This window comes from Leptonychotes weddellii, chromosome 4, assembly GCF_054177405.1.
Source record: "Leptonychotes weddellii isolate Sample4059 chromosome 4, ASM5417740v2, whole genome shotgun sequence".
Taxonomy (NCBI): Eukaryota; Metazoa; Chordata; class Mammalia; order Carnivora; family Phocidae; genus Leptonychotes; species Leptonychotes weddellii.
The window spans coordinates 40,231,786-40,257,390 of record NC_138372.1 but is presented as its reverse complement, the minus strand read 5'-3'; the positions used below and the strand labels follow the sequence as shown (position 1 = coordinate 40,257,390).

The 25,605-nt window shown below is 43.1% G+C and overlaps 1 protein-coding gene across 3 annotated transcripts; it reads right to left on the bottom strand.

The window, feature by feature from the left end:
* TTC4 (tetratricopeptide repeat domain 4) lies at window positions 1–23,922 on the bottom strand. Of its 3 annotated transcripts, XM_081818456.1 has the most exons (11): window positions 23,729–23,919; window positions 23,007–23,124; window positions 22,062–22,223; window positions 18,662–18,739; window positions 17,063–17,187; window positions 7,780–7,866; window positions 5,786–6,003; window positions 5,080–5,161; window positions 3,903–3,989; window positions 3,299–3,381; window positions 1–1,177 (listed from the first exon to the last, which is right to left on the bottom strand). In XM_081818456.1, the coding sequence occupies exons 1-11, from the start codon at window positions 23,837–23,839 to the stop codon at window positions 1,075–1,077; spliced, it is 1,254 nt and encodes a 417-aa protein (XP_081674582.1). In that variant the 5' UTR covers window positions 23,840–23,919; the 3' UTR covers window positions 1–1,074. The 3 variants fall into 3 exon arrangements, with proteins under 3 accessions (XP_081674582.1, XP_081674584.1, XP_081674583.1); XM_081818458.1 differs by lacking the exon at window positions 7,780–7,866 and having other exon boundaries at window positions 23,729–23,922; XM_081818457.1 differs by lacking the exon at window positions 3,903–3,989 and having other exon boundaries at window positions 23,729–23,917.
* Window positions 23,923–25,605: the final 1,683 nt, after the last annotated feature.

Below are 25,605 nucleotides of genomic sequence, written 5' to 3'. Positions count from 1 at the left end.
TTAAGGACAGCAGCTGGTTTCAGTTTAATGATGTATTACTTAGCTTTGCTACAGTAACAACCCCCAAATCTCATTTATTTCTCATTCACGTTACAATCAACAGCTGCAGTCAGCTCCTTCAGCTCTGCTCCATGTCTTACCATGCTGGCACCCAGGCTGATGGAACAGCCGCTAGCTGGGAAGCATGAACGCACCACGCAATGCTCTCCGGCCTCCCGTCTGGACGAGCCCACCCCCGTCCCTTTGCCTCCCCCGTGGGATGGGGCGGATACTGCAAGCAGTCCCGTGGCTACACCCTCTAGGAAAGAGGAGCGAACAGCTGCACACAAAAATACAACCTATGACAATGACTCAACTGCCAAAAGAGGTTCAAAAGGCACAAAATCCTAAAATGTGAAAACTGGAGAGGAACTCAAGAGTCCACCATCCAAGTCTGTCAGTTTGCCCTACTACACAGGTCAGGAAAACTGGTAAACTTTCTAGGGGTTTTGCAGGATCCCGGTTTGTAGGTCTTTACAGGTGCAAAAACAAGAGCCAGCTTTCGTGACCTCATCTCACTCCAAGAACAGTATCCCCAAAGAGCAAGCCTCTCGGCTCACGAGAACCTGGAGGTTGGAGTCCCTCAGCCTGAATGCCTTAAAATTATTTGTGTGGTTTGTGTATACGCGTGGTTTGAGGGGTAGCTTCTCTGAGGCCTCTAACATCATAAAGGTCCAGCCAACTGGATCCTGAGTCTGTGTCCACAGGCCAGGACTTCCTCAGGTCAGCTGCTGTGGTGACTGTAAGATGGTCCCTTCAGGGATAGAGGCTGGTGGTAACACAGCTCACAGTGAGTCCAAGGATGTCATGACCAAGGTACAGAGTTGTGTATCAACAGAATAGACTGGAGACCAGCTGGAGCTTGGCACTTTCACCAGAGAGAATGTAGTTCAGGGAAGTCAGCAGCTCTCCCCCCGCCACTGTCCCCAGGGTGGCAGAAATAAAGTGTAGGGCTCAGCTGATTCAAATGTGCTGGATTTCAGGCAGAGGCGAATGAGGGAGGAGATCCAGGGGCCCTGGCTCCGCCTGGCTTGGTTACTTCACCTGGTGCACTTTTCTCCCCTGGAGGTAATTCCTACAAAAAGCAGAGGATCCTACACAGACCAAAAATGCCGGTGTCAGGGCTTTTACAAAGTACCTGCAGTGAACACAACAGAAGAAGGGGTTAACTGAATTGTGATCTTAATCATCCATGCACCTCCCCAACCACATTCAAGGTGAACCTTTGGATGTGAGTCAACATTAAAATGCAAGTTTAGCACATTTATTTTTTTGGTGGTTTACATATCTGGCAAATTAGCATGATCCTCTCCCCTCTATAACCTAGCCAGAACATTTGGGCCAGTCCTCTAGCATCATGTATGCCTGTGGCTAAACAGGAAATCAAACTATGAGAACATGCTTGCTTGCTTTCATGCATTCATTCCTTCATTCAACAGTGCATGCCCAGGGTAACTTGGGCCCTGTGCTAAAAACAAAACCCATCATCCCTGCTTTCAAGTCCTGAGGGGAGGGAGATAAGTAATCAGTTAATGACAGCAAAAACAACTGTAGAAGCATTTGTGAGGTACAGCGTTAGTCCAAAGGGCATGATTCCCTCTCTAGGAAAGGGGAATCAAGAAAAGCTTCCTGGAAGATGCCTTGTCCATCTTGACTTTAATTTAGAAGAGGGGTAGTGATGAGGCACGGGGGGAGCAAAAGCGAGGAAGTGCAGAGCACCAGAGCATTTGCTGTTGTTGGGGCATAAAGCAAGTGGAGTGGGGCAGGTCGGAGAGGTGGGCAAGGCTTTGGCCTCCCAGACTGAAGAGTGTTAGCATTACCCAATGTGCCTGGATCTGGACCGAGGCGGGGCGGGGGCTGTATCTTAGCTCCACTCAGTTCAGGGTCTGAAGTTGCCAGAATCCTGTCCTGAGTAGCCTCTTACCTATGCCAGTCATTTAAGAAGTAAACATTTCTAATAGCATTTACATTTTCTGAGAAGCATGAAATTGGCTTTCCTCCACAGATCTACTTTGTTTAGACTTCTCCCCCATTTTTTGGAGATGGGGAGAGTGGACCTCAGGCCTTTAAAGAATTATGGTAATAATTTGCTAAATAATGGAAAAAATTTGTCTAGAAACTAGAAGGGAGATTTAGTGCCAGAAAAAAAACCCTGCTAAGAGAAGTCATCATTCATATCTGAAGAAATCTTCACCTCCTGCCTGACAAGCCAAAGCAGAAGCATCAAGAGACCAGCTGGACTTCCTACCAGGTCAGTCACCACATCACCAATTCCCATCCAGTCTGCCTCTGAAATCTCTTTGCCAATCCACCCCTCACCTCATGCATCACCATCAACTAGTACACATAAAATCTATATACTACTCTGTAAATTTTACCTACACATTCTCTGTGGCTCCATATACCACTATCAGGATAAAGTATGCTCCTGAGCAGGGCATTCAAGGCTTTCCTGAATGGCCCTAGCCCAGCTCTCCAGCCTCTTTCCTACCATGCCCAACCACCCTCATGCCCAATACATCGGGCTCCTTTAGCCTAAACGCAAGAGCATTTGCTTTGCTCAAAGCTTAGGGGAAAACAGTCCAAGAGTCAACTTACAAATCCACTGAGGGGATTCCTTTATGGTCCAGGAACACCCCAAAGCTGAACAAAGAGACAAAAGCCACATCCAGCTGGCTGCCATAGCTACTAACAAAGATGCCCTCTTACAAAAAGACTGCCCTTTACAGTTTACAAAAGCACTTTGACTCCTGCTCTCTCACTGGCTCTCAAACACCGGAGAACAATGTAGGCAAGGATTAGTACCCCTACCCGAAAGATGAGGAAACCTCCCCAGGGAGGCAGTATGTGCTTACAGTCACACAGCCGGTAAATGATGGCGTGTGACTTCACAAACCGATGTTCTTTCCAGGTAACAATATCAGGGGACACAGGCACAAAGCAAAGAGGAACAGGAGTGCCAACCCTGCTGTTTTCAGGTCCCACAGTCAGGCAGCTTTTCCCTTCTCAGACCAGCCCCATTCACTTCTCCCAGTCTGAGGGTGTCCTGGCTGCAGCACAACAGGCTGAGTCATACTGAAGCCTGTTTGGCCAATGACCTGGGCCAGGCTTCACGGCTGCCATCTCAGTTTTGTGTCAGGGCAGAAGGGAGGGCAGTACAAGGCAATCCATCAGCAGTGCAATGAAACCCTGGCTGTATCCCCGGGATGGCGCCTGGGCACCTTCCCTGGTCTGCTCGGCCTCGTGAAGGTGGACTCACCGGGGGTGCTGCAGCACCTGCAGTAGGGTGCTCTTGAGAGGCACCCGGTAGAGTTCTGTCCCGTCTTCATCCTCAAAGTAGACCTGCAAGAATAACAGAGGGGCAGGAATCAGACACAAATACAAGGTCTCAGCAGCACCAGGCACGCTGAGGCCGAGTCTAGGGAAAAGCTAAAGAGATGGCAACTGTAATTAGTTGAATGACTCCTTTATAGAGTTGTGGAATATAAAGCACTCAGTCCTCGCGCGTGATACTAAGAAAGGTACTATGGGCTCCATTTTCCAAAGATAGAACGAAGGCTCAGAGAAGGGAGATAACTCACCAATGACACCCACCTAGCAAACACAGGAGCCAAGATTCAAGCCCAGACCCACGCGTCTTCCCTTCCCTAGCAATTCAGTCCTAGACCCCTTCGATGTGGGGGAAGCAAGCTATGGTGGCTCAAAGCAGGGGAAGGGCCCGAGGAGGAGGAGAAGGATGGTGGCCCTGTGCAGGTGTCCAAGCCCGTGCAGGGTGAGGCTGGCAGGGAGGGGTGCCAGAGCCTGGTCAGTGGAGGGCAGTCTTGCTGGGAGCTGGCCAGCCTAAGCCAGGTGAGAAGGGTTACCTGGTAGGATGGCTGTGCAAGATGAGGTGTCAGAGCCCATGCAGGTGAGAAGGGTGTCCCTGCGTGGGGACAGCTGATACAGGGTGTCTGAGAATTAGACGGTACAGTATATCAAAGCTAATTTCCTTTTTTTTTTTCCTCAAAGCTAATTTCCTAATTTTGATGGGTGAGATTATGAAGGAAAATATCCTTGTTTGTAGGAAACTGACACTGAAGTATTCAGGGGCAATGGGGCATCAGTTGGCATCTTACTCTCAAATGGTTAGTAGAAGAGAAAGTCTTTGTACTGTAAGATGTGATTTAAAAAAAGAAAAAAAAAAGGTCCCAACAATGGAACAATGGAATATTATTCAGCCTTAAAAAGGAAAGAAATTCTGACACAGGCTACAATATGGATGAAACTTGAAGACATGAAGCTAAGTAAAATAAGCCAGATACAAAAGGACAAGCAGTATATGGTTCCACTTATATGAGGTTCCTAGAGTAGGCTCATTCATAGAGCAAGTGGAATGGTGGTTGCCAGGGGCTGGAGGGAGGGGAGAATGAAGTTACTGTTCCATGGGTGCAGAGTTTCAGTTCGGGACGATGAAGTGGAGACGGATGGTGGGAATGGTTGTACAAGCATGTGAATGTACTTAATGCTACGGAAGCAGGGACTTAAAAATGGTTCAAATAGTAAATTTTACGTTCTGTATCATTTGACAAAATTTTTTTTGAATTTTTTAAAGATTTTATTTATTTGACAGAGAGAACAAGAGTGCAAGCACAAGCAGGGGGAGAGGGAGATGGAGAAGCAGACTTCCCGCTGAGCAGGGAGCCCAACATGGGGCCTTATCCCAGGACCCTGGGATCATGACCTGAGCCAAAGGCAGACACTTAACCCACTAAGCCACCCAGATGCCCCGACACAATTTTCTTTTTTTCCTCAAGATTTTATTTATTTATTCATGAGAGAGAGAGAGAGGCAGAGGGAGAAGCAGGCTCCCAAGAAGCAGGGAGCCCGATGCAGGACTCAATCCCAGGACCCTGGGATCATGACCTGAGCTGGAGACAGCCGCTTAACTATCGGAGCCACCCAGGCGCCCACAATTTTTTTTTTTTAAGGCAGTAAAAACTTGCTCCCCTCACCTCCCTGCAAAAAATATCCCATCCAGGAACAAGGTAAAACATCTCTTACCTCTAAATTATCAGGGCAGTATTTCCGCTCTAAGTCCCAAGAGGGTGTTTCACCAAACATCACCATTAGATGATCAATAAACCTAAGGATATAACATGTCCTTTCTAGGTATCAATAACTCATGATCTATTTTCCTACATCACAGTCCCTGGACACCCATTCAGAGAGCTATCAAAAATGTACAAAACATGAAATGCAGGCCTAAGCCATTTTGAGCCAAAACCATCTGACTTAAGCCAAAATGAATGTGTATTACTTGTCCTATTATGACATAGTAATTTTCTTTAAACTGATTCAGGCTTAACATTCCTTACATTTAGCCACATTCTAAGCATTAACCCTATGAAATCACATGTTAAAACTGCTAGTTATATTTTTTCTAATACACCCTTCAGTTACTATGCATATACTACCTAGAACGACTTCGTATCTCACCAGAGATATGTGTCAGTGCTTGACAAACAATACTGTGGTGCTCTGCTTACTAGCCAAGTCAGGATGATGGTGAGACTTGTGTCTGTCATTGCAAAGCTAGTTATAGTTAGTAAAAGGAGAAATCAGCTCCAGGATAGAAAGGTTATGCCAAACCAGACTGTTAATCCTCTATTCTCTTCCCTCCTCAACCAAAAATCCACTTGTCCCTCTGCTGAGACAGTAAGGAAAGAGCATGCCAGCAAGAACAGAGGGCTCTTGGGCAAGTAAGTACCTGGAGTCCTCGTGAAACGTAGCGATGAAGTCCGACTGGGCGTGCTCCGGGTACAGAAAGAGCACGGGCCAGCTCAACCTGCCCTGCTCGTCTACCTTCAGCCTGGCTCCATAGGGGTTCTCCGAGCTGAGCCCATCCAGGAAAAGCGCACCTAGACCTTCTGAGTCTGAATCTTCATCCCGACCAGCAGCTTCAGAGGCTAGCCTGATGTTCCTAACCTGGATTAAAAACAGAAATACACACAAACCTTATTGTGTGGAAGGATGCAAGCCCATTTCAACAGCAGGGAAACCACCATACTGTGAGCTCCCTGAGGCCAGCTCTACACAATTCATCTTCATTACCCCTGAGGCCTAGCACAGCAGGGATAACTCACCTTCACCAGGATTCTAACACATGCTGGACCCTGTATCACAGAAAAAAGCTAGACATGGTTCCTGCCCTCAAGACCCTGCTCATGGTCTAGTGGGCAAACAACTATGGAAATAAGTACAACATAAGGTAAGAAGTGGAGTTGCAGAAATGCAGACCATCGATAATTAATTCAGCCTGGGGACTGGAGATGACTGGGGAATACTGGGCCCTGAGCAATGACTATGAAAGGCAGAGAAGTTGGAAGGGTCGGGGGAGGATGGAAAGGCATTCACCACCAAGGAACAGAATATGCAAAGGCACAGATAAGATCAAGAGTGTAGCATATACGAAAATGGCAAGTGTGTTGGTTTAGCTAGGACATGGAATACTAAAAATAATGCACATTGACCTAATCTTGACTGTCTCATGGAAATAAAGATAAATCAAAGGTCTGAACAGAAGAGTTGTCTCTTTATGTATGTGTGTGGAGGCTAGCACACGAGGGGAAAGTTACATGCAATCAAAATTACTTTTGATTTGACAATGCTAAATCAGGGGTTGGCAAACTTTTCCTTAAAGGGTCAGATAGAAATATTTTAGGCTTTGTGAGCCAAATGGTCTCTGGTGAAATTAACTACTTGACTCTGCCACCATAGTGTGAAAATAGCCATAAGTAACATAAACAAATAGGCAGGGCTGAGATCCACTGGCTCCTGCTTTAAACCATCGGTAAAATATGGTTCTGTGTATATGACTATTAGAGTAATTCTTATGTACAATGAAGCTTGAGATGCAGGGTCAAACTAAAGGAGAGCGCCAAAATCAGATCTGTATGCGAATGGGCATTCCAATATTCTACATTTTAGAATGTGACTAAATCTCTCACTGTGAATGAGAATTAGCAAGAGAATCTGGAGTATTCCGTCCCACTCCTGTTAACAGATTGCTTGTTATGGGGAGGGACTAGTGGAGTGCATCTTAGTAGTGTGAAGTTCTCAAAGTCAACAAGTAACTTAAATGGTGCATAATTTAACTCAACAAAGAATGAAACCAAGAACCTACTCCACAATCTCATGGCAGGTATCATTTCCCTTGTGGAGACCAAGCAAGCCAAAGCTCCACAGGTGACTTGCTGGGTATTCAGTATCCAGGTAAAAAAATAAGAATTGGCTCAGGCTACATCCATTTAAAATGCAGGGAAGAAAGGACAGGGTCAAATTTTTGTTGTTGCTAAAGGAGCAACATCCTAAAAATTCAGATTTTTTCAGGATGCAGTGGCTAAGAGCAAGGACCTGGCTCTGATACACATTAGCTGTGTGAGGTTTCTTCACCTCCCTGAGACCACATCACCATCTAGCAAATCAGTAGCTAGAAGATCTACCTCAGAAGGCCACTGTGAAGATTAAATAATGCTCAACCCACAGCAACTATCCAGTGTAGCTTACCTGAGATCAACATATGTACACAAGCAGGAAAGTGGACTGAACTCAGGGGTCTGGACTCCAGAGCCCCTTTAGCACAATGCTTCACCAAAGCAAAGAGAAAATGAACAAATTCATTCAGGTAAAGCATCCCAAGACAGTTTCCCAACAAGCTTGAGGATTAGCAAGATCATATGGGCCTGAGGTCTGAGAACTCACCTTGATGGCCTGGAGTAAAGCCTCGTTCTGATTCTGCTCCTTCTTTTCTTTCAACTTTGCTTTCCTGATATCCCTCTGCTCAGTTCTCTAAAAATGAAATTCAGACCCATCAGCTCTAGGGGGCTTGTTTCCTCTTCTGTCACCCCAGCCTGCTGCTTACTATCTCCAGTATCTGTCCAACCCAGGTTCCTGTGTCGAGCAATACCAGCGGCCTGATTCAGTTCAATTAATATTTTAAGAGTGCACGTCTGGTGCCAGGACTGGTGGCAGCAGAAATTTAAAATGTATAGTTCCCATACCCACGGAGCTCACAGTCTACTAAGGGGGACAAACAATGAAATGTCCGTTATGTGTTACCCTGCCAATGTGAAGCCAGTGCTATAAAATACAGGAGTGATGGATTGTGCCCCACTGAGGTGGGTTTAGGTGGACATGGAACATTCCACCAGATGAAGGAGAAAGGGCATTCTAGGTAGAGGGACTGACATCAGGATCTATGAGGTATTTCAACTTCTCTGGGATGGCTGGAGTATAGGAAACACTGGAAAAACCCAGGGCAAGAACTTATCAGAGGCTCTGCCCTTTGCCCAATTATAATCCATGATAGAAAAACATCATCAGTCTACTTAATCTGGCAGAAATAAAATTTAGATTTCCTTTTCTTGCAAATCTGCCCCAAACCAGTTGATTCTGCTCTTACCCTCAGAATCGTAGATTAACAGAGGTCAGCAAACTTTCTGTAAGGTTTTGCAGACCATGTATGCTCTCTGTCACAAATTATCTACTTTTGTTGTTTATAACTCTTTAAAAATGTGAAAAACATCTTTAATTCACAGAATGTATAAAAACAGGCCACAGGCTAGATTTGGCCTAGGGGTCAGTTTGCTGACCTCTGATCTAAAATATAGTACCAACCATCCCTTATCCTCCCCACAAAGGCTAACACAGATCTTTTATTTCTCGTGAACAAAGTCTACCCGTTCAGGAGGACAATGGCTAATAACTCTTGTCCATTCTTTCTCCAATCCAGTCTGCCAAAAGAGCTGCAAAACTCCTTTCTGCTGTTTGATTACACTATCCAGAGTACTCCACCCCACGGACACCACTAAAATCTATGTCCAATTTTGCCTTTACAGTTGAGCTACATCAAACCACAGTGTCTGGTCCACATTAGAGAATGATTAAGGATGACACAGACTCTGTCCCCTATTGTTTTTACTCTGATTCACACTATACATGTGAGTGATGTGGATTATGAAGTCTCATATGAAGTTTGGGGTCTTGGCAGCCACATAAAGTAGAATGACCTCCAGGTCAGAGGAGCCCTGAGCTGTGGAGTCTGCTGCCCTTTAAAAAAAAAAAAAAAAAAAATCAACTTTGTTGAGGTATAATGTACAGATTTTAAGTGTATAGTTCAATGAGTTTAGACAAGGGTATACCTTAAGTACCCAACACTTCAATCAAAACGGGCATTTCTATCCCCTAGAAAGTTCCCTCATGCCCCTTTGCAGTCAGTCTCCCTCCTATCCCATCACTGATAGGTTTCTTTTTATACCAAGTAATATCCCATCGTATGAGTATCACACTTTACTTATCTCTTACCTCTTGTTGGACACAAGAGCTGTTTCTGGATTACTATGAATAAAACAGGCTGTGACTATTATACAAGTCTTTTTATGAGCATGTTTTCATTTCTCTTAGGTAAACACCTCTGCACTTCCCGCTGTCCCCAACCCCTGGCAACCACTAATCTGCTTTCTGTCTCTATAGATTTGCCTATTTTGGATGTTTGATATATAGTCATACAATATGTGATCTTTTATAAATCTGGCTTCTTTCACTTAACATGGTGTTTTTGAGGTTCACCTACATTGCAGTGTATATCATACTTCATTCTCCTTTATGGCTGAATAATATTCCATTGTATGAACATACCACATTTTATTTATCATCAGTTGATGGACATTGAGATTGTTTCTACTTTTTGGCCATTATGAACCCTGTTGCTATGAACACTCCTGTACAAGTATTTATTTTAATACTGTTTCAATTTCTTTGGGTATATACTTAGGAGTGGAAGTGCTGGTTCTTATGTTAATTTTGTAGTTAATTTTTTGAGGAACTGTCAAAATGTTTTTTTTTTAAGGATTTTATTTATTTATTGAGAGAGAGCAAGAGGGAGCACGAGCAGGGGGAGGGGCAGAGGGACAAGCAGACTCCCTGTGGAGCAAGGAGCCTGATGTGGGGCGCAATTCCAGGCCCCTGGGATCATGTCCTGAGCAGAAGGCAGACGCGTAACTGACCGAGCCACCCAGGCGTCCCTGTCAAACTGTTCTCTATAGTGGCTGTCATTTTACATTCTCACCAGCAACATGTGAAGGTTTCCGTTTCTCCACATCCTTCTCAACATTTGTTATTTTCCTTTAAAAAAAATTATAACCATCCTAGCGTGAAATAGTATCTCACTGCGGTTTTGATTTACATTTCCCTAATGACTAAGAATGTTAAGCATCTTTCATGTGCTTTTTGGCCATTTATGTATCCTCTTTGGAGAAACGTCTGTTCACATCCTTTGCCCATCTAAAAAATGGCGCTGTCTTTTAATTATTGAGATGTTAAGAGTTCTTTATATATTCTAGATAAAGGTCCCTTAACAGATATATGATTTATAAATACTCTCCCACCCTGTGGGTTGTCTTTTCACTTTCTCAATGGCAGCCTTTGATGCACAAGTTTTTACTTTTGATGAAGTCCAGTTTATCTTTTTTGTTTCTTGTGCTTTTTGTGTCATATCTAAGAAACCATGCCTAATCCAAGGTCATGAAAATTAATGCCAACATTTTCTTTGAAGAGTTTTATACTTTGTTCTTCGATCCATTTTGTATATAGTATGAGGTAGGGGTCCAAATTCATGCTTTTCATGCAGATATGGAAAAGACTATTCCTTCCCCACTGAATGGTACCCTTGTTGAAAATCAACTGTCTATAAATATGAGGGTTTATTTCTGAGCTCTCAATTCTATTACACTGATCTGTAAGTCTATCCCCTTCTGCCAGTACCACAATGTCTTGATTACTATAGCTTTGTAGTAAGATTTGAAATTGGGAAGTGTGAGTCCTCTAATTTTTTTTTTTTTTTTTAGGATTGTTTTGGCTATTCTGAGTCCCTTAAATTCATGTATGAATATTAGAATCAGTTGGTCAATATTCTGCAGAGCAGCCAACTGGAAATTTGGTGCAGACTGAGCTGAATCTATACACCAATTTGGGGAGCATTCTCATCTTAACAATATTAAGATCTGATCCACGGAGGTCTTCCATTTTTTTAGATTTAATTTCTTTCAACAGTGTTTGTATTTCAGATTATAAGTTTTATGCTACTTCTGTTAAATTTATTCCTGTTATTCTTTTTGATGCTATTGTAAATGGAATTGTTTTCATATTTGGAATATTTACCAAAAGTCTATAGAATACAATTGGATTTTGTATATTAATGTGTCATACCAGCTTACTAATCTATTAGTTCTAATAGTTTTTTTAGTGAATTCCTTAGGATTTTCTATATACAAGATCATATCATTTGCACCTAAAGAGTTTTCCTTTTCTTCTCCATTTTTGAAGGATAGGTTTGCGGTATATAGAACTCTTAGCTGATAATCTTTCTTTCAGCACTCTGAATGTCAACCCATGGCCCTTTGGCTCCCATGGCTTCTGATGTGAAATCAGCTGTTACTTTTAGGGGAGGGGGCAGAGGGAGAGGGCCAGAGAGAATCTTAAGCAGGCTCCACGCCCAACACAGAGCCCTACGCAGGGCTTGATCTCACAACCGTAAGTTCACGTCCTGAGCCAAAGTCAAAATTTGGATGCTCAACCAACTGAACCACCCAGGCATCCCTCAGTTGTTACTTTCATTGAGGATTTCTTGTATGTGAAGAGTCTCTTCTCTCTTGATGCTTTTAACATTCTGTTTGACTTTCAACAGTTTGATTATGATGTGTCTGGGTGTAGATTTCTTCAAGTATATCCTACGTGGAGTTTAAGTTTCTTGGAAGAGTAGATTACTTTTTTTAAAATCAAATCTGGGAAGTTTTCAGCTATTAAATCTTCATATATTCTTTTGTCCCTTTTTCTTTCTCCTCTCCTGGGACTCCCATGTCTATGATGATATACTTGATGGCATCCCACAGGTTCCTCAGTCTCTCTTCGTGTTTCTTTTCTTTTTTAAAAAGATTTATTTATTTTATTTTAAAGAGAGAGAGAGAAGAAGAGAACATGGGTGTGGGGGGAGAGGTAGAGAGAGAGAGAGGAAGAGAATATCAAGCAGACTCCCCTCTGAGTGCAGAGCCTGATGTGGGGCTCAATCTCATGACCCTGAGATCTTAACCTGAGCTGAAATCAAGAGTCAGATGCCCAACTGACTGAGCCACCCAGACACCCCTCTCTTAATGTTTCTTTATTCTTCTTTCTGTTCCTCACACTGGGTAATCACAATGGATCTATCTTCACAGTTCTGCTCTTGAGCCCTTACATGAACTTTTCAATTATTACACTTTTCAACTACAGAATTTCTATTTGATTCTTTTTCACAATTTATTGATAGTCTCTATTTGGTAAGACATTGTTCTCATATTTTTTTTTTAGTTCTTAAGACATTGCTTTCTTCCTAGAACATATTTCAAAGTGTGGTTTAAAGTCTTTGCTTTTTAAGTCTCATGTCTGGGCTTCCTCCGGGACATTTTCTATTGATTTTTTTTCCTGTGTATGGGCCATATTTTCTTATTTCTTTGCATGTCTTGTAATTTTGTATTGAAAACCAGACATTTAAAATAATACAATGTAGCAACTCTGGAAATTGGATTCTCTCTCTTTCCTCTCCAGTGTTTGATACTGCTGTTGTTACTGTTTAGGTACTTTCCTGAACTAATTCTGTAAAGCCTGTATTTGGTTTTATGTGACCACTAAAGTCCTTAATGATTGGACAGATTTCCCTGAATGCCTGAAGCCAAAAAGTGTCCCACTCTTAGCTGAGGGGCTCTCTCGTGCATATTGTGACACACCTTCAACACTCACCCAAACAGTTTACAATTCAGCCTCAGCCTTCACTTACTACTTTTACAGAGACTGCAAGTCAGCCAGAGGTCAGAGCTTAGGCCTTCTTAGATCCTTCCTAAGCACATGCATAGCCCTGGACACACAAGTGACCTTGCAGATCTCCTGGAATATGTTGGAGCTTTTCAAAGCACCTGAAGAATCTCATTCCCCAGCTTTTCCTTTTAAATATTCTTCTAAGCCTACTGTTTGCCCTGTTGTTCACTATCTCAGGCAGCTGCAATCTTAAATAACTGCTTCTAATTGTTTTACACATCCCTCCTTCCCAGCCCCCCGCCAAAAGCTTTTCATACTGGGATAGCTCCAAGATGAGTCAAATAAAATCCGCCTTATGAGTGGGGTCTTCTAGGAGACCACCCAGATGGTCCAATAATGGCAGTTCCCTGGGAACGGGGCTTTGAACGAGCTCTAATCCAATCTGCCTCCTCTGGTGGCGCTGGGCTGCTCATTTTCACCATGATTCTTTCAAGGCTACTGTGGTACGAGGGAGGGAGGAGATGGGAATAGGGAAAGTTAAAATGTCACAAAGCTTGCTGTGCTTATGCAGGTGCAGCCATTTTTCTTGAATAAACACTCCCCAGATTGCTGCAAGCCTTTGGCTCATTTCAGAGCTCTGAAAAAAGTTAGTGACTCTGACCATTTTTGCCAGTTTTCCATAGACTTTATGAAGTAAAGAATTTTAGGTCTTTATTTGGCCATTTTCCTGATATCACTTCTCTTTACTGATTTATCTACTTGTTCTCTCTCTCTTATTAAGAGACAGGGATGTTGACATCTACACCTATTTGTAGATTTGTCTCCCTCAATTTTTTTGCTTCTTATATTTTGAGGTTCTTAGATACGTGCATATTTAGAATTGTTAAATCTTCTTGATTAGCTGACCCTTTTATCATTTAACAAAGCCATGCTTTATTTCTGGTAATATTCATTGCCTTGATGGCTGTTCTGATTTTAATATAGGCATATAAGATACATTGTTTACATAAGCCAAGCACATAGGAATCCAGCGTCAATTTATACTCAGATATAGAATAAACTGACACTCAACAAGCAATGTCACCCATACCCAGTGTCAGGCTTTGGGGCCCTGAAATCTTTTTTTTTTTAATTTTTTTTTTAAAGATTTTATTTATTTATTTCAGAGAGAGAGAATGAGAGCGAGCACATGAGAGGGGGGAGGGGCAGAGGGAGAAGCAGACTCCCTGCCGAGCAGGGAGCCCGATGGGGGACTCGATCCTGGGACTCCAGGATCATGACCTGAGCCGAAGGCAGTCGCTTAACCAACTGAGCCACCCAGGCGCCCGGGGCCCTGAAATCTTTAACTGTGCATCTGTATCAGGGAAATATAAATCAAAACCACAATGAGATACCACCTCACACCAGTCAGAATGGCTAAAATTAACAAGTCAGGAAATGACAGATGTTGGCAAGGATGCAGAGAAAGGGGAACCCTCCTACGCTGTTGGTGGGAATGCAAGCTGGTGCAGCCACTCTGGAAAACAGTATGGAGGTTCCTCAAAAAGTTGAAAATAGAGCTACTCTACGACCCAGCAACTGCACTCCTTGGTGTTTACCACAAAGATACCAATGTAATGATCCGAAGGGGCACATGCACCCTAGTGTTTATAGCAGCAATGTCCACAATAGCCAAACTGTGGAAAGAGCCCAGACACCCAACGACAGATGAATGGACAAAGACGATGTGGTATATGGGGACGCCTGGGTGGCTCAGTCAGTTAAGCGTCTGCTTTCAGCTCAGGTCATGATCCCAGGGTCCTGGGATTGGGTCCTGCATCGGGCGGAGAGCCTATTTCTCCCTCTGCCTGCCGCTCCCCCGCTTGTGCTCTTGCGCACGGCATGCACACTCGCTCATTTGCTCACTCTCTGACAAATAAATAAATCTTAAAAAAAAAAAAGATGTGGCATATACACAATGGAATACTACTCAACCATCAAAAAAAAATGAAATCTTGCTATTTGCAACAACGTGGATGGAACTAGCGGGTATTATGCTAAGTGAAATAAGTCAATCAGAGAAAGACAATTATCATATGATTTCACTCATATGTGGAATTTAAGAAACAAAACAGAGGATCATAAGGGAAGAGAGGAAAAAATAAAGACAAAATCGGAGAGGGAGACAAACCGTAAGAGACTCTTCATCATAGTAAACAAACTGAGGGTTGCTGGAGGGGAGAAGGGTAGTAGGATGGGGTAACTGGATGATGGACATTAAGGAGGGTATGTGATGTATGTAATGAGCACTGGGTATCCTATAATACTGATGAATCACTGACGTCTACCTCTGAAACCAATAATACATTATATGTTAATTAACTGAATTTAAATTTTTAAAAAGATATCTGCAAAAACAAACAAACAAAACAACAACAACAAAAAACTGCGCCTGTGCTACAAGATCTGAAAGCTTTCATTTAGGTCCACTAAGGGTTTTTCCGTGGATTAACTTGGCTATGTCCTTCCGCAGTAGCCCTTTAGACATTCTCTCCTATATACACCACTTTTAGAAATTCTGGCCCATACCCAGTCACCTAGACTCAGAATTCTGTTACCGAGCCTTGTGAATCACCAGATTATCTACTTTTTCTACCATTTTATATAACCAGAATGACCTCTAAAACCTACCCCTTTGCATGGGAGCTATAGGCTCCCATAGCACTGAAAATTCCCCTTCCGTAGTCTAAGTAATGAAGACAGACTTAGACCAAGAATCAGACTGAAGTCTAGTTCTGGCTTTATACTGAACAGACACGTAAGGCAGTACTGCATAGGATTCTAGAGCCAGACTGCCTGATTCTGACACCCATCTTCACCACAGCTATGTGACTCAGGCAGCTTCCTGATCTCTCTGTGCTTTAGCTACCTCACTACTGAGAGGTGAATTAGAATAGTTCCTACTTCATAGGGTTGTTGTGTGATTTAAATGAATTCATAAATAAAAGTAAAAATTTTTAAATAGCACCTGGAAGATACACACAGTAAATGCTAAATGCTGGACATTATTTTTGGTAGTGATGGTATTCTGTTATTATTATCAGTTGCTATTACGTGCATTTCATCAGCAAGTTATAGATGTCTTAAAGCTGGGAGTTACACAATATTGTAGAAACTTAAAGATTTGTTTAAATGTTCTTTTTAAAGATTTATTTGAGAGAGAGCGTGGCGTGTGCACGCATGAACAGGGGCAGAGGGAGGAGACAAGCAGACTCCCTGCTGAGTGGGGAGCCCAACGCAGGGCTCGATCCCAGGACCCTGAGATTACTACCCAAGCTGAAATCAAGAGTCGGACACTTAACCGACTGAGCCACCCAGGCGCCCCTGTTTAAATGTTTCCGTCATTTCCTCTGCTCTCTTTCAAGAGATTTACATAGTGTGCAGACTACATTATGGCAGTCAAGTGCCATTTCTTATTTATTCAAATCATAATAGCCACAAATTTATCAACTCCTTACTGTAAGTCAAGAAATGTGCTAACAGGGGGCGCCTGGGTGGCTCAGTTGATTAAGCGACTGCCTTCGGCTCAGGTCATGATCCTGGAGTCCCGGGATCGAGTCCCACATCGGGCTCCCTGCTCGGCGGGGAGCCTGCTTCTCCCTCTGACCCTCCCCCATCTCGTGCTCTCTCTCGGTCTCATTCTCTCTCTCAAATAAATAAAAAAAATCTTTAAAAAAAAAAAAAAAAATGTGCTAACATACACACACACTTTCTCATTTAATCCTCATAAAAACCTTTGAGATATGTATTACACACACTATTTTCAAAAAGGGGACTGAGTTTCAGAAATATCAAGGACTTGCCGATGGTTATGCTCTCTCCTTTCTGGAATGTTCTGCAGTCCTCACCCCCACCCTCCAGTGGAGTAAACTCTTGCTCAGTCTTCAAGAGATCAGACATCACCTCTTTCGACAAACCTTCTCTGCTATCAGCAGATACTACTACTATATATACTATATATTCTTGCTTGCCTCTGTCACATTATAACTATTTATGTCTTTATTTGTTTGTGTCCTCCAGAGTTCCAAAGGTAGGGAATAGTTTTGGGTTTTGTTTTTAAAGAAGAAAAAGTTGACAATGACCCAAAAGACACAATCTGGGAAATACTAATTAATTAGTGCTAAGTAATAAATGCCAACTGGCTAATGATTTTGCCAACCTTCAGCTTGTCTGCTTTAGCCCTCATTTCCAGAAGCTTCTTCTCTCTGGCATCGATCTGCAACCCTTCATCACACCAGTTCACAGCCTCAGCAAAGTTTTTCAGTTCCAGATGGCATAAGGCACCTGTAGAACCCAGAACCCTTAGAATACGTGGACAATATGCATGGGAAGAGCTCTCCTTGAGCAGGAACCACCCCCCCACCCCCATCCCCAACCTCCACCAGCTACCAGCCAGCATTCTAAAGGGACAACAGATGATTAAAGCCCCTTCTACTGCACTCCCCAGACAAGGAAGAATATTTTTTGTATCTTAGATCAGAAAGATCTCTAGGGCCCATTCAGCTTAAAACTCCTGTAAGCCTCCCTGACATTAAGGGCTTTTAAAGTAGGGAAGGCTACAACTTAATGGCAAAGAGCACAGGGTTTAGAGTCAGACAGATCTGGGCTGGAAATCTGGCGCTATTGTTTACCAACTAGGCATTAGATAAAATACTGACCATCTCCAAGCTTCAGGTTCCTCATCTGCAAATCAGAATAAAGTCCATCTCAGATATTTAATAGAGACAGAAAACAGAACTGACCTCAGCCATTCATCAAAGCAGTGGCAAGACCAAAGACATTAGGTCTCTCCTAAAATTGTTCCTAATGGCTTCCAGGTTAAGCTGCCTCTCCTCTCACCATGTTTATTCTTCTCCAGTTAGCCTCTTTAGACTTTCCACAGAATTTCCAAATATCAGAACTGTAAGGGCTTAGATGTCAACAGAATCCAACCTCATCTTCCAGAGATGAGCAAACTGACACTCAGAGTGGGTATCTTGCCAAGGTCACATGCTGAGGTAAAACTGACAATTCAAGATTTATAGACTCCAGCTTGTCCCAATTCCACAGGACTACACTGACTTTACTTGCCAATCTTTGAACAGTACCTTCGTTCCCTACAGCTGAGGGACATGGATCTACCTATACAAACCCCTAACTATGCATACCTAAAGATGCATAACTTTGGTAAAGCATTTGGCTTATGATAAAGCAGTCGATCATGGGACTATAAGGAAGATTAATATGTGATGAATAAATTAAAGTTTACAAAGCACCTCTGAGCTTCTCAAACAAAAGGTAAAGTATAAAAGTAATATAAGCACTATTATTACATAGAAAGGTCAGACCACAAAAGAAAATATAATCTGGGAACATCTCAGCATCAGAGTTATCAGCAAAGGTCCATAACTTATCTTTTAATTAACATGACATTTGAAGATCTCGCCTTTCAATTAGCTAACTTGAAAAAAAAATTAGAATGTGGCTTTTGGAACTGCTTTATTTTAATTAATTTTATTGCTAATTTAAAATGAGGAGTTTCAATTTCTCTACAAATTCTTAAAATATAAAGAGTTATATTATTCTCTGGGAAATTCTTTTAAAAATGGCATGTTGCTATTGATAAGGACCAGGAACTTAATATCAAGATTGCAAAAATAAGGTGACTTCATTAGTATCTTAGCACCTTAATATCGAAGCTTAAAATGCCTCAACTTTTGGTGCAGTGAGTGCCAACTTTTCCATAAGGACAACCATACTGTAGTTCTACAATACTTACCTCTTACTATTGCTTTGAGGTGGCAGGGTTTTAGCTTTCTGGCAGCTGTCACATCATTGAGAGCAGAACGAAAATTGCCTAACAGGCACCATTTAGTAAAAGAGAAAACAAGACTGAGATCAGAATATTTGCAAAATTTCATGTGTAGAGACATGGACATTCTTGTATAGTCTTAGAGAAATATAAATCAGAGCAACAGTTTTTAGAAAAAAATATAGTTGTGCTCATCAAGTCTTAGAAATATTTGTAACACTAGAAGCCCACAGAACAACTATAAATGGCTAGCAAGCCCATGAAAAGATGCTCAACATCACCACTGACTGAAGAAATTAAAATTAACATGGAACTGGTAAAAATTAAAAACAGGTAATATCCAGGATGGGTGAAGACATGGGAAAAGGGCACTCTTAAGGGTAAATCAGAGAGCAAATTAGCATGCACTTGTGCGTATACTCTGACCCAACAATATTCTTCTAACAACTTATCCTTAAAAATACCTGGACAAATATGTAAGGATAAATGTGAAAGCATGTCAACTGCAGCATTAGTTTTAACTGTGAGTTGTGAAACACTGGTGATACCCTAAACATCCTCAATGTAGTAATGATTAAATGAACTATGGTAAATCCACACCACTAAATACTATGCAACCATTAAAAAGGGTAAGATAGATGTGCACGTAAAAGGTGTGACAGGATGCCTGTGTTTTAACTGGTGGTTCTATGTGTATAATGTCAATGTGTAAAATATCAATATTTTTTGTAAAACAAACCAATCTAAATATACAGACATATGTACACACACATATATATTTGTAAAAAAAAAAAAAGGTGTGTAGGGGCATCTGGGTGGCTCAGTCAGTGAAGCGTCTGCCTTCTGCTCAGGGTCCTGGGATTGAGCCCGCATCCGGCTCCCTGCTGAGCGGGGAGTCTGCTTCTCCCTCTCCCTCTGCCCCTCCCCCCAACTTGTACTCACTCTCTCAAATAAATAAAACCTTTAAAAAAAAAAAAAAAAAGGTGTGCAATCAAACACACTGTTATCCAAACTAGAAGGGCATGAGGTAGATTTTCACTTTCTAGTTTATACTGTAAATATTACTTAACAGTTTGGTATTTACTTACTATTTTCACTTCTAAAAATCTAGTGCAGAGGTCAGCTAAATTTTTCTGTAAAGGGCCATATAGTAAATATTTTAGGCTTTACAGGCCACATATGGTCTGTTACACATTCTTCTTTGTTTTACAATCCTTTAAAAATATAAAAGGCATTTTTAGCTCACAGGAAGCCAGGAATCCAGATGTGGCCTGTGAGCCATAGTTTGCCAAATCTGGCTTCAGCCTTAAGAATAATCAGAATTCGTAGGAAATCTTTATCACTAACTGTGTTCATTACTGCATTATTTTAAAAAACCTAAAAGCAGCTGTATATTCAATAATAGCAGAACAGTAAAACCAACTGTGTAAACACTGGTATGTCCAAATGATGCAACTTTATGTAGCTATTAAAATAGTATTCAAAAATATCTTGACAGGTGGTATTGTTTATGTTATAAAATTAAGTGAAAAGAACTGAATGCAAAACTGGAAGAACAGCATGATATTAACTATGGAAAAAAATGTATATAAAAGAGATCCAAAGACTTCTGGTTAAGGATGGTAGATTGAACATAAGGATTTAACTAAACCTCCACTACTCTTCCCCTTCCCCCCAAAATGCCATAAACCCACAGAGACAAGAGTAAAAACACAGAACACATTTTAAAGCTCGAAAACAAAGGGACAATGGTTAAATGACTAATCAGTCCTAAGAAAACTGAATTCTAAGCCAGCAGAGGGAAAGCCCCAAAGCTGTCAAGTTGTACTGCATAACCTAAAAGTACCCAGGACTAAGGAACTGACAGCACCAGGTACCTTCTGGAAGTGTGGGTCAAGGTTTTTTCCATTTAGTGCATTTGGAATCAAACCTGATTCTGCATACTAATCCTAGCACTGTGCACCCTTACACAGTTCATTTTACTAAATTTACTGTACTTTACTTCAGTTGTGTACTCTGCCGACTAGGGATAAAGCTGTTAACCTCACCTACCTTACATAGGTGCTGTGAGGTCAAGAGGGATAACAAATGTGAAAGTGCTCTGTGAGCTGTACCGGTGCCATCTCATTTAAGGAATGGCTGTGATGATTATGCCTCCGCTCCTCTGGCATCACACACACGGTTTTCTTCTCGCAAGGTGGCGCTTCTGGGCTGATTAGCCCTACAGTCTTTAAGTTCCCCCAAAGAAAGGAACTATGTAGCTGTTGCTCACAGTGCAATGCCTAGCACACAGTAAACGCTTTATATATATATATATATTTTTTAATATATTTACTGATTGAATAAAGAAATGAACGCAACTCCTTCTGGAAAAGGCCAGATCTTACTCATCTCTGCGACACCACTGCCTAGCACAGAACAAAAACTCGAGTTCATCTGCTGAAGAAAATGTATTCCTCCAGAAGTTAGAAGAATGGGTTTCTAGTCCAAGTTCTTGCACTTATCAGAGGGACCCTCTCTGGGCCTATGTAAAATGAAGGGGTTGGTTGGCCCAAATAATCTCTAAAGTTCTATACCACTCTTACTATTTAGAATTTTATAATGAAACATGCAAAAGGAGACAACAGTTGGAGCAGACTATGGTTGGGGAGAGACTCTGCTCAAATGGTGATGAGTCCCAGCAGACTCATCCCAGCTAGACTGCAAGGCTTATTCTCTACCAGCCCCTCAGAGGCCCCAGGTCTCCTTAATAATGAGTGTTTCCCAAAGTCACGTGTGCAGAAGAGTCCTGCATGTTAGTTAGTGTTACTTGAAAAGGGGGCTTACAAAACTTAAGAATCAAAGGGTAAAGTTCTTTGCTGCAGGTCATCTCAGCATCTTTAACATACTGTGCACTGCAATCTCCAACAAAGCAGCAGCACTTTCCAAAGAATATTTTTCACTTCAGGTTCCACAGAATACTCTTTGAAAAATTCTCCCTTTAAGATAGTTTCTCTCACACAAACATCTCTTTGCTTGAATCCTTCTAGCATCCTTCAGAAGAGGGTAAAAGGCCAAAAACCAAAACCAAAAACACATTTTTTTTTTAAGACAAAAGCATTTGGGCTAAAAAAAACCTCAGATCATACCAATTCATGTATTAAGGTGTGTCACTCATTTGGTTCAGAGAGTAAGAATTATACGATCTATCTGGTTTCCCTTTTCAGCCAGTCTACCTGGAAGATCAGTGTTCAATTAGAGTAAACTAGCCTAGCTTTCTGGGATAAGCAGCTCTTCCTCTGACACTCTCAAACTCTGCACTAGCCATCATAATGGCTTTTACCATAAGTTAATTCTTTAGAAAGCACTAAATAATAGAATAAATTACCTAGATAGTACTGTGCTGCTGCCCGGTTGGTATAAAGGACAGCATTCAAATCAGGGTCTGTGCATTTCTTCTTTAATCCTTCAGTGTACGAAATCACAGCCTTTTTATAGTCTTTTTCTTTAAAGTAATCATTGCCCTCATCCTTATAGGTCTTGGCCTGTTCTGCAAAGAAGAGAATAAATAATCACTATTTCCTATTTTTTTTTAAGTCTCATTAAAAATAGATTCTAAATCATACAATAATTTTACATATGATAAACCAAATAAAAAGAAACCAATAAAGGAAACTCCAAAATTAATCCTGTAAAACTGGGTATCAACATGGAGAAGCAAAGTCATGTGTACTTAATGCTACAATCAATTCCAAATATCTTACAAGGTAGATTGGACCCTTACCAAAAAAAAAAAAAAGATGCATAAAGAAAAAAAGTATATTTATCCTACCTCTTGAAGGACTTTTTTTTAATTACTGAAGAAATAGAGGGAAATTATACTTCTGTTTTTGCTTATATTTTATTCCCTGGAATGCAAATTCCCCTCTCCTCACCTTAGTAAGAGCCTACAAAATTGTTAAGAATCAGTTCAGATTTCCAATCCATTGTGAGCCCATTCCTACCTCCCCCACTTCAGTGTTCCCACCGCACCTAGTACATAGCCACATGTTGGCACTTATCACATACACAAGGGACAATCTGGCTATCCACTGGAGCATGAGATTTTTTTAAATGGAGCATGAGACCTTTGAGGGCAATCTTACTCATCCCTTTATCCCCAAAGCCTAGCATTTAGTGGATATGGGCGGGGGGGGGGGGGGGAGTGTATATGTGGAATAAATAGTGACGAGTTAGCCCAGGCTAACTACTTCTTGTTATCAGAAACTTTCTGACTTGCTCTTTACCTCATTCAATGGAGACACAAAACAAATATTAGACTCATGTAAGATACCTTCTGGAGATCGCTCTTCATCAAAAATAATTGACTGAAGGCAAGCCAAGTCAGGATTCTCATTGGGATCAATTTCAGATGGCGCTTTCTTCATAAATAGGGGGACCTTTTCAAATTCCTGGAGATGAAGAGAAGAATGAACTATAGGAGTAAGATTTTCCACAGGGTAGATCCAATTCCACATCTCTGTATCAAAGTTTTCTCTCTCATCATGATTTGCAAGTCATGGTTAGTTATCTCTCTCCCTATCCAGGCCTCAGTTTCCCAAGTGTAAGATGAGAGCGCAGGGCAAGGATCTCTAACGATTCTTTCGGTGCTCACAATCTTCCAAGGGCGGTGGGAATCACCATTAATGGAACGCTCTTATGTTCCCGGCACTTCACCCACCATATCCCTTCATTTTCGCCGCAATGCTACGAGACTGTGGCTCTAGTTAGGGAAATTTTACAAATGAGGACACGGGCTCAGAGAAGTTAAGTAACTGAGCCAGCAAATGGTGGAGTCTCAGGTCTGTCTGACTCCAAAACCTAGACTCCTAAATGTACTGGCAGCTGAAGACTGCCCTCAAAAACCCGAGTCCCGTTTTCTAACAGTCCCAGGTGGAAACCACCTTTCCGCTGGCAGGGCCGGGGGAACCGGGGGTGCGGGAGGCGCCCGCCCGCCAGCCCCAGGCGTCGTCGGGACGACGCCCCCACACACGTGCGGGGCCCCGGGCCGCCCACCTCCTCCCACTGGTCCTCGTGGAAGCCGCCACGGTAAGGCTGGCTCTGGAACTTTTCTAGGAACGAGTCCATGGCATCTTCGCCGGCGGCGTCCGGGTCAAGCAGCTCCATGGCGACTCCTCCGCCCTCCCGCCACGGTCAGGGTGGCGAGAACCGCGCGCCCACTTCCGGCAGCGCGGGTGCCTTTCCCTCAGTCCTCCGGGCCGCGCCCGCCCCCGAGCCTCGGGTTCCGCCCTTCTGGGGCCCGGCCGCCGGCTCCGCCCCCGCCCCGCCCCGCCCCGCCCTCCCCTCGACTGGCCACCGCCCCGCCCCGCCCCCGAGTGTTTGGGGTGGTGGATAAACCCGGCGCCCCACAGTGCCCACTATCACTTAGTTCCTTTGTGTGTGTGTGTTTTTAAAGATTTTATTTATTTGACAGAGAGAGACACAGCGAGAGAGGGAACACAAACAGGAGGAGTGGGAGAGGGAGAAGCAGGCTTCCCGCAGAGCAGGGAGCCCGATGCGGGGCTCGATCCCAGGACTCTGGGATCATGACCTGAGTGGAAGGCAGACGTCTAACCCACTGAGCCACCCAGGCGCCCCTCATTCGCTGATTTGTTCAGCCAGTCAATACATGTTTCCTAAGCTCTTTGTGTGTTCAGGCCTATTGTGGTCGCTGGGTAAACCCCGCTCTCCAGGAGTTGATAAGATAGTGGGGAAAGACAGACAGTAAACAAATAAGATGTAAGAGGTTGTCAGGTGCTAGAAAAAGCTATCGGGGAAAAGTTTTTATTTTATTTTTTTAAGATTTTTTATTTGAGAGAGAGAGAGAGTGCGCATGTGTGCAGGGGGAGGGGCAGAGGGAGAGGCAGAATCCCAAACCGACTCCGCGCTAAGCAGGGAGACAGATGCGGGCTCAACTCACGATCCTGAGGTCATGACCTGAACCGAAATCAAGAGTTTGAGACCCAACTGACTGAGCCACTCAGGTGTCCCTAATGAGGGGGTGGGGGTGCAGTTTAAACTGGGTATACATGCATTCAAGCAAAGGAGGAATCCCAGGGTGGCCAGGGCCTGTCTGGGGAGGAGCATTCTTTAGGGAGGGGACTGGCAGTGCCCAGCCCCAGGGAGGGGAGCTGGGGGTGGGGGTGGCCGGAGCAAAATGAGAAGGAGGGTGAGTAGGTGAGGTAGGAGGGATGATGGGTAGTGATTCTGAAGACTTGGGTCTTCTAAGAGTGCAGTGGTACCTTCTGAAGAGTTTCAAGAAAAGGGGCTATGTGATCAGCCATGCCTATTTCTGAGGTTAACCACCTCCCTATCCACCCCAGCTGAGATGGAAACAAGATCTCCAGGCCAGGTGCGCCCTCCCACAGCCATGGGTGCTATAGGCTCAGGGAGCCCACAGCCTGGTCTAGAAGGCTAGGCAGATAGGCAGATAGGCAGCAGGCCAATCTAAAGCACTTCCACAAGTCTGCACAGTGGAGGCACAGAAGGGTGGGTGTTACCTCGGGGAGTCAGCAAGATTTCACAGACCCAAGTTCTCTGCAGAGCTGAGAGCAGAGATGAGGAAGGTCTCCCCAGATGGTTGGAGGCTGGAAAGGAGTTGAGCATTTTAGGCAGCTGTCAGAGTCCCTGTGCAGAGAGGCATGGTGGTGTGCAAGAGCCTGGCATGCTGGGTACCATAAAAGTCAAGAGGAAAGGCCAGCAAGCTGAATGGGGGCCAGAGGGCAGTCAGGCCTTTATCTTGTAGCCCTTTATCTTGCAGAGGATAGTGAGCCAGTGATAGACCTAAGGGCAAATTTGTTTTAGGAAGGCCTGGGTTGCCAGGTGAAGGATTGATGGGGGGAGGCTGGATTAAGAGATTGACAAGGCTGCTGATGAGAGACCAGGGAAGAGAA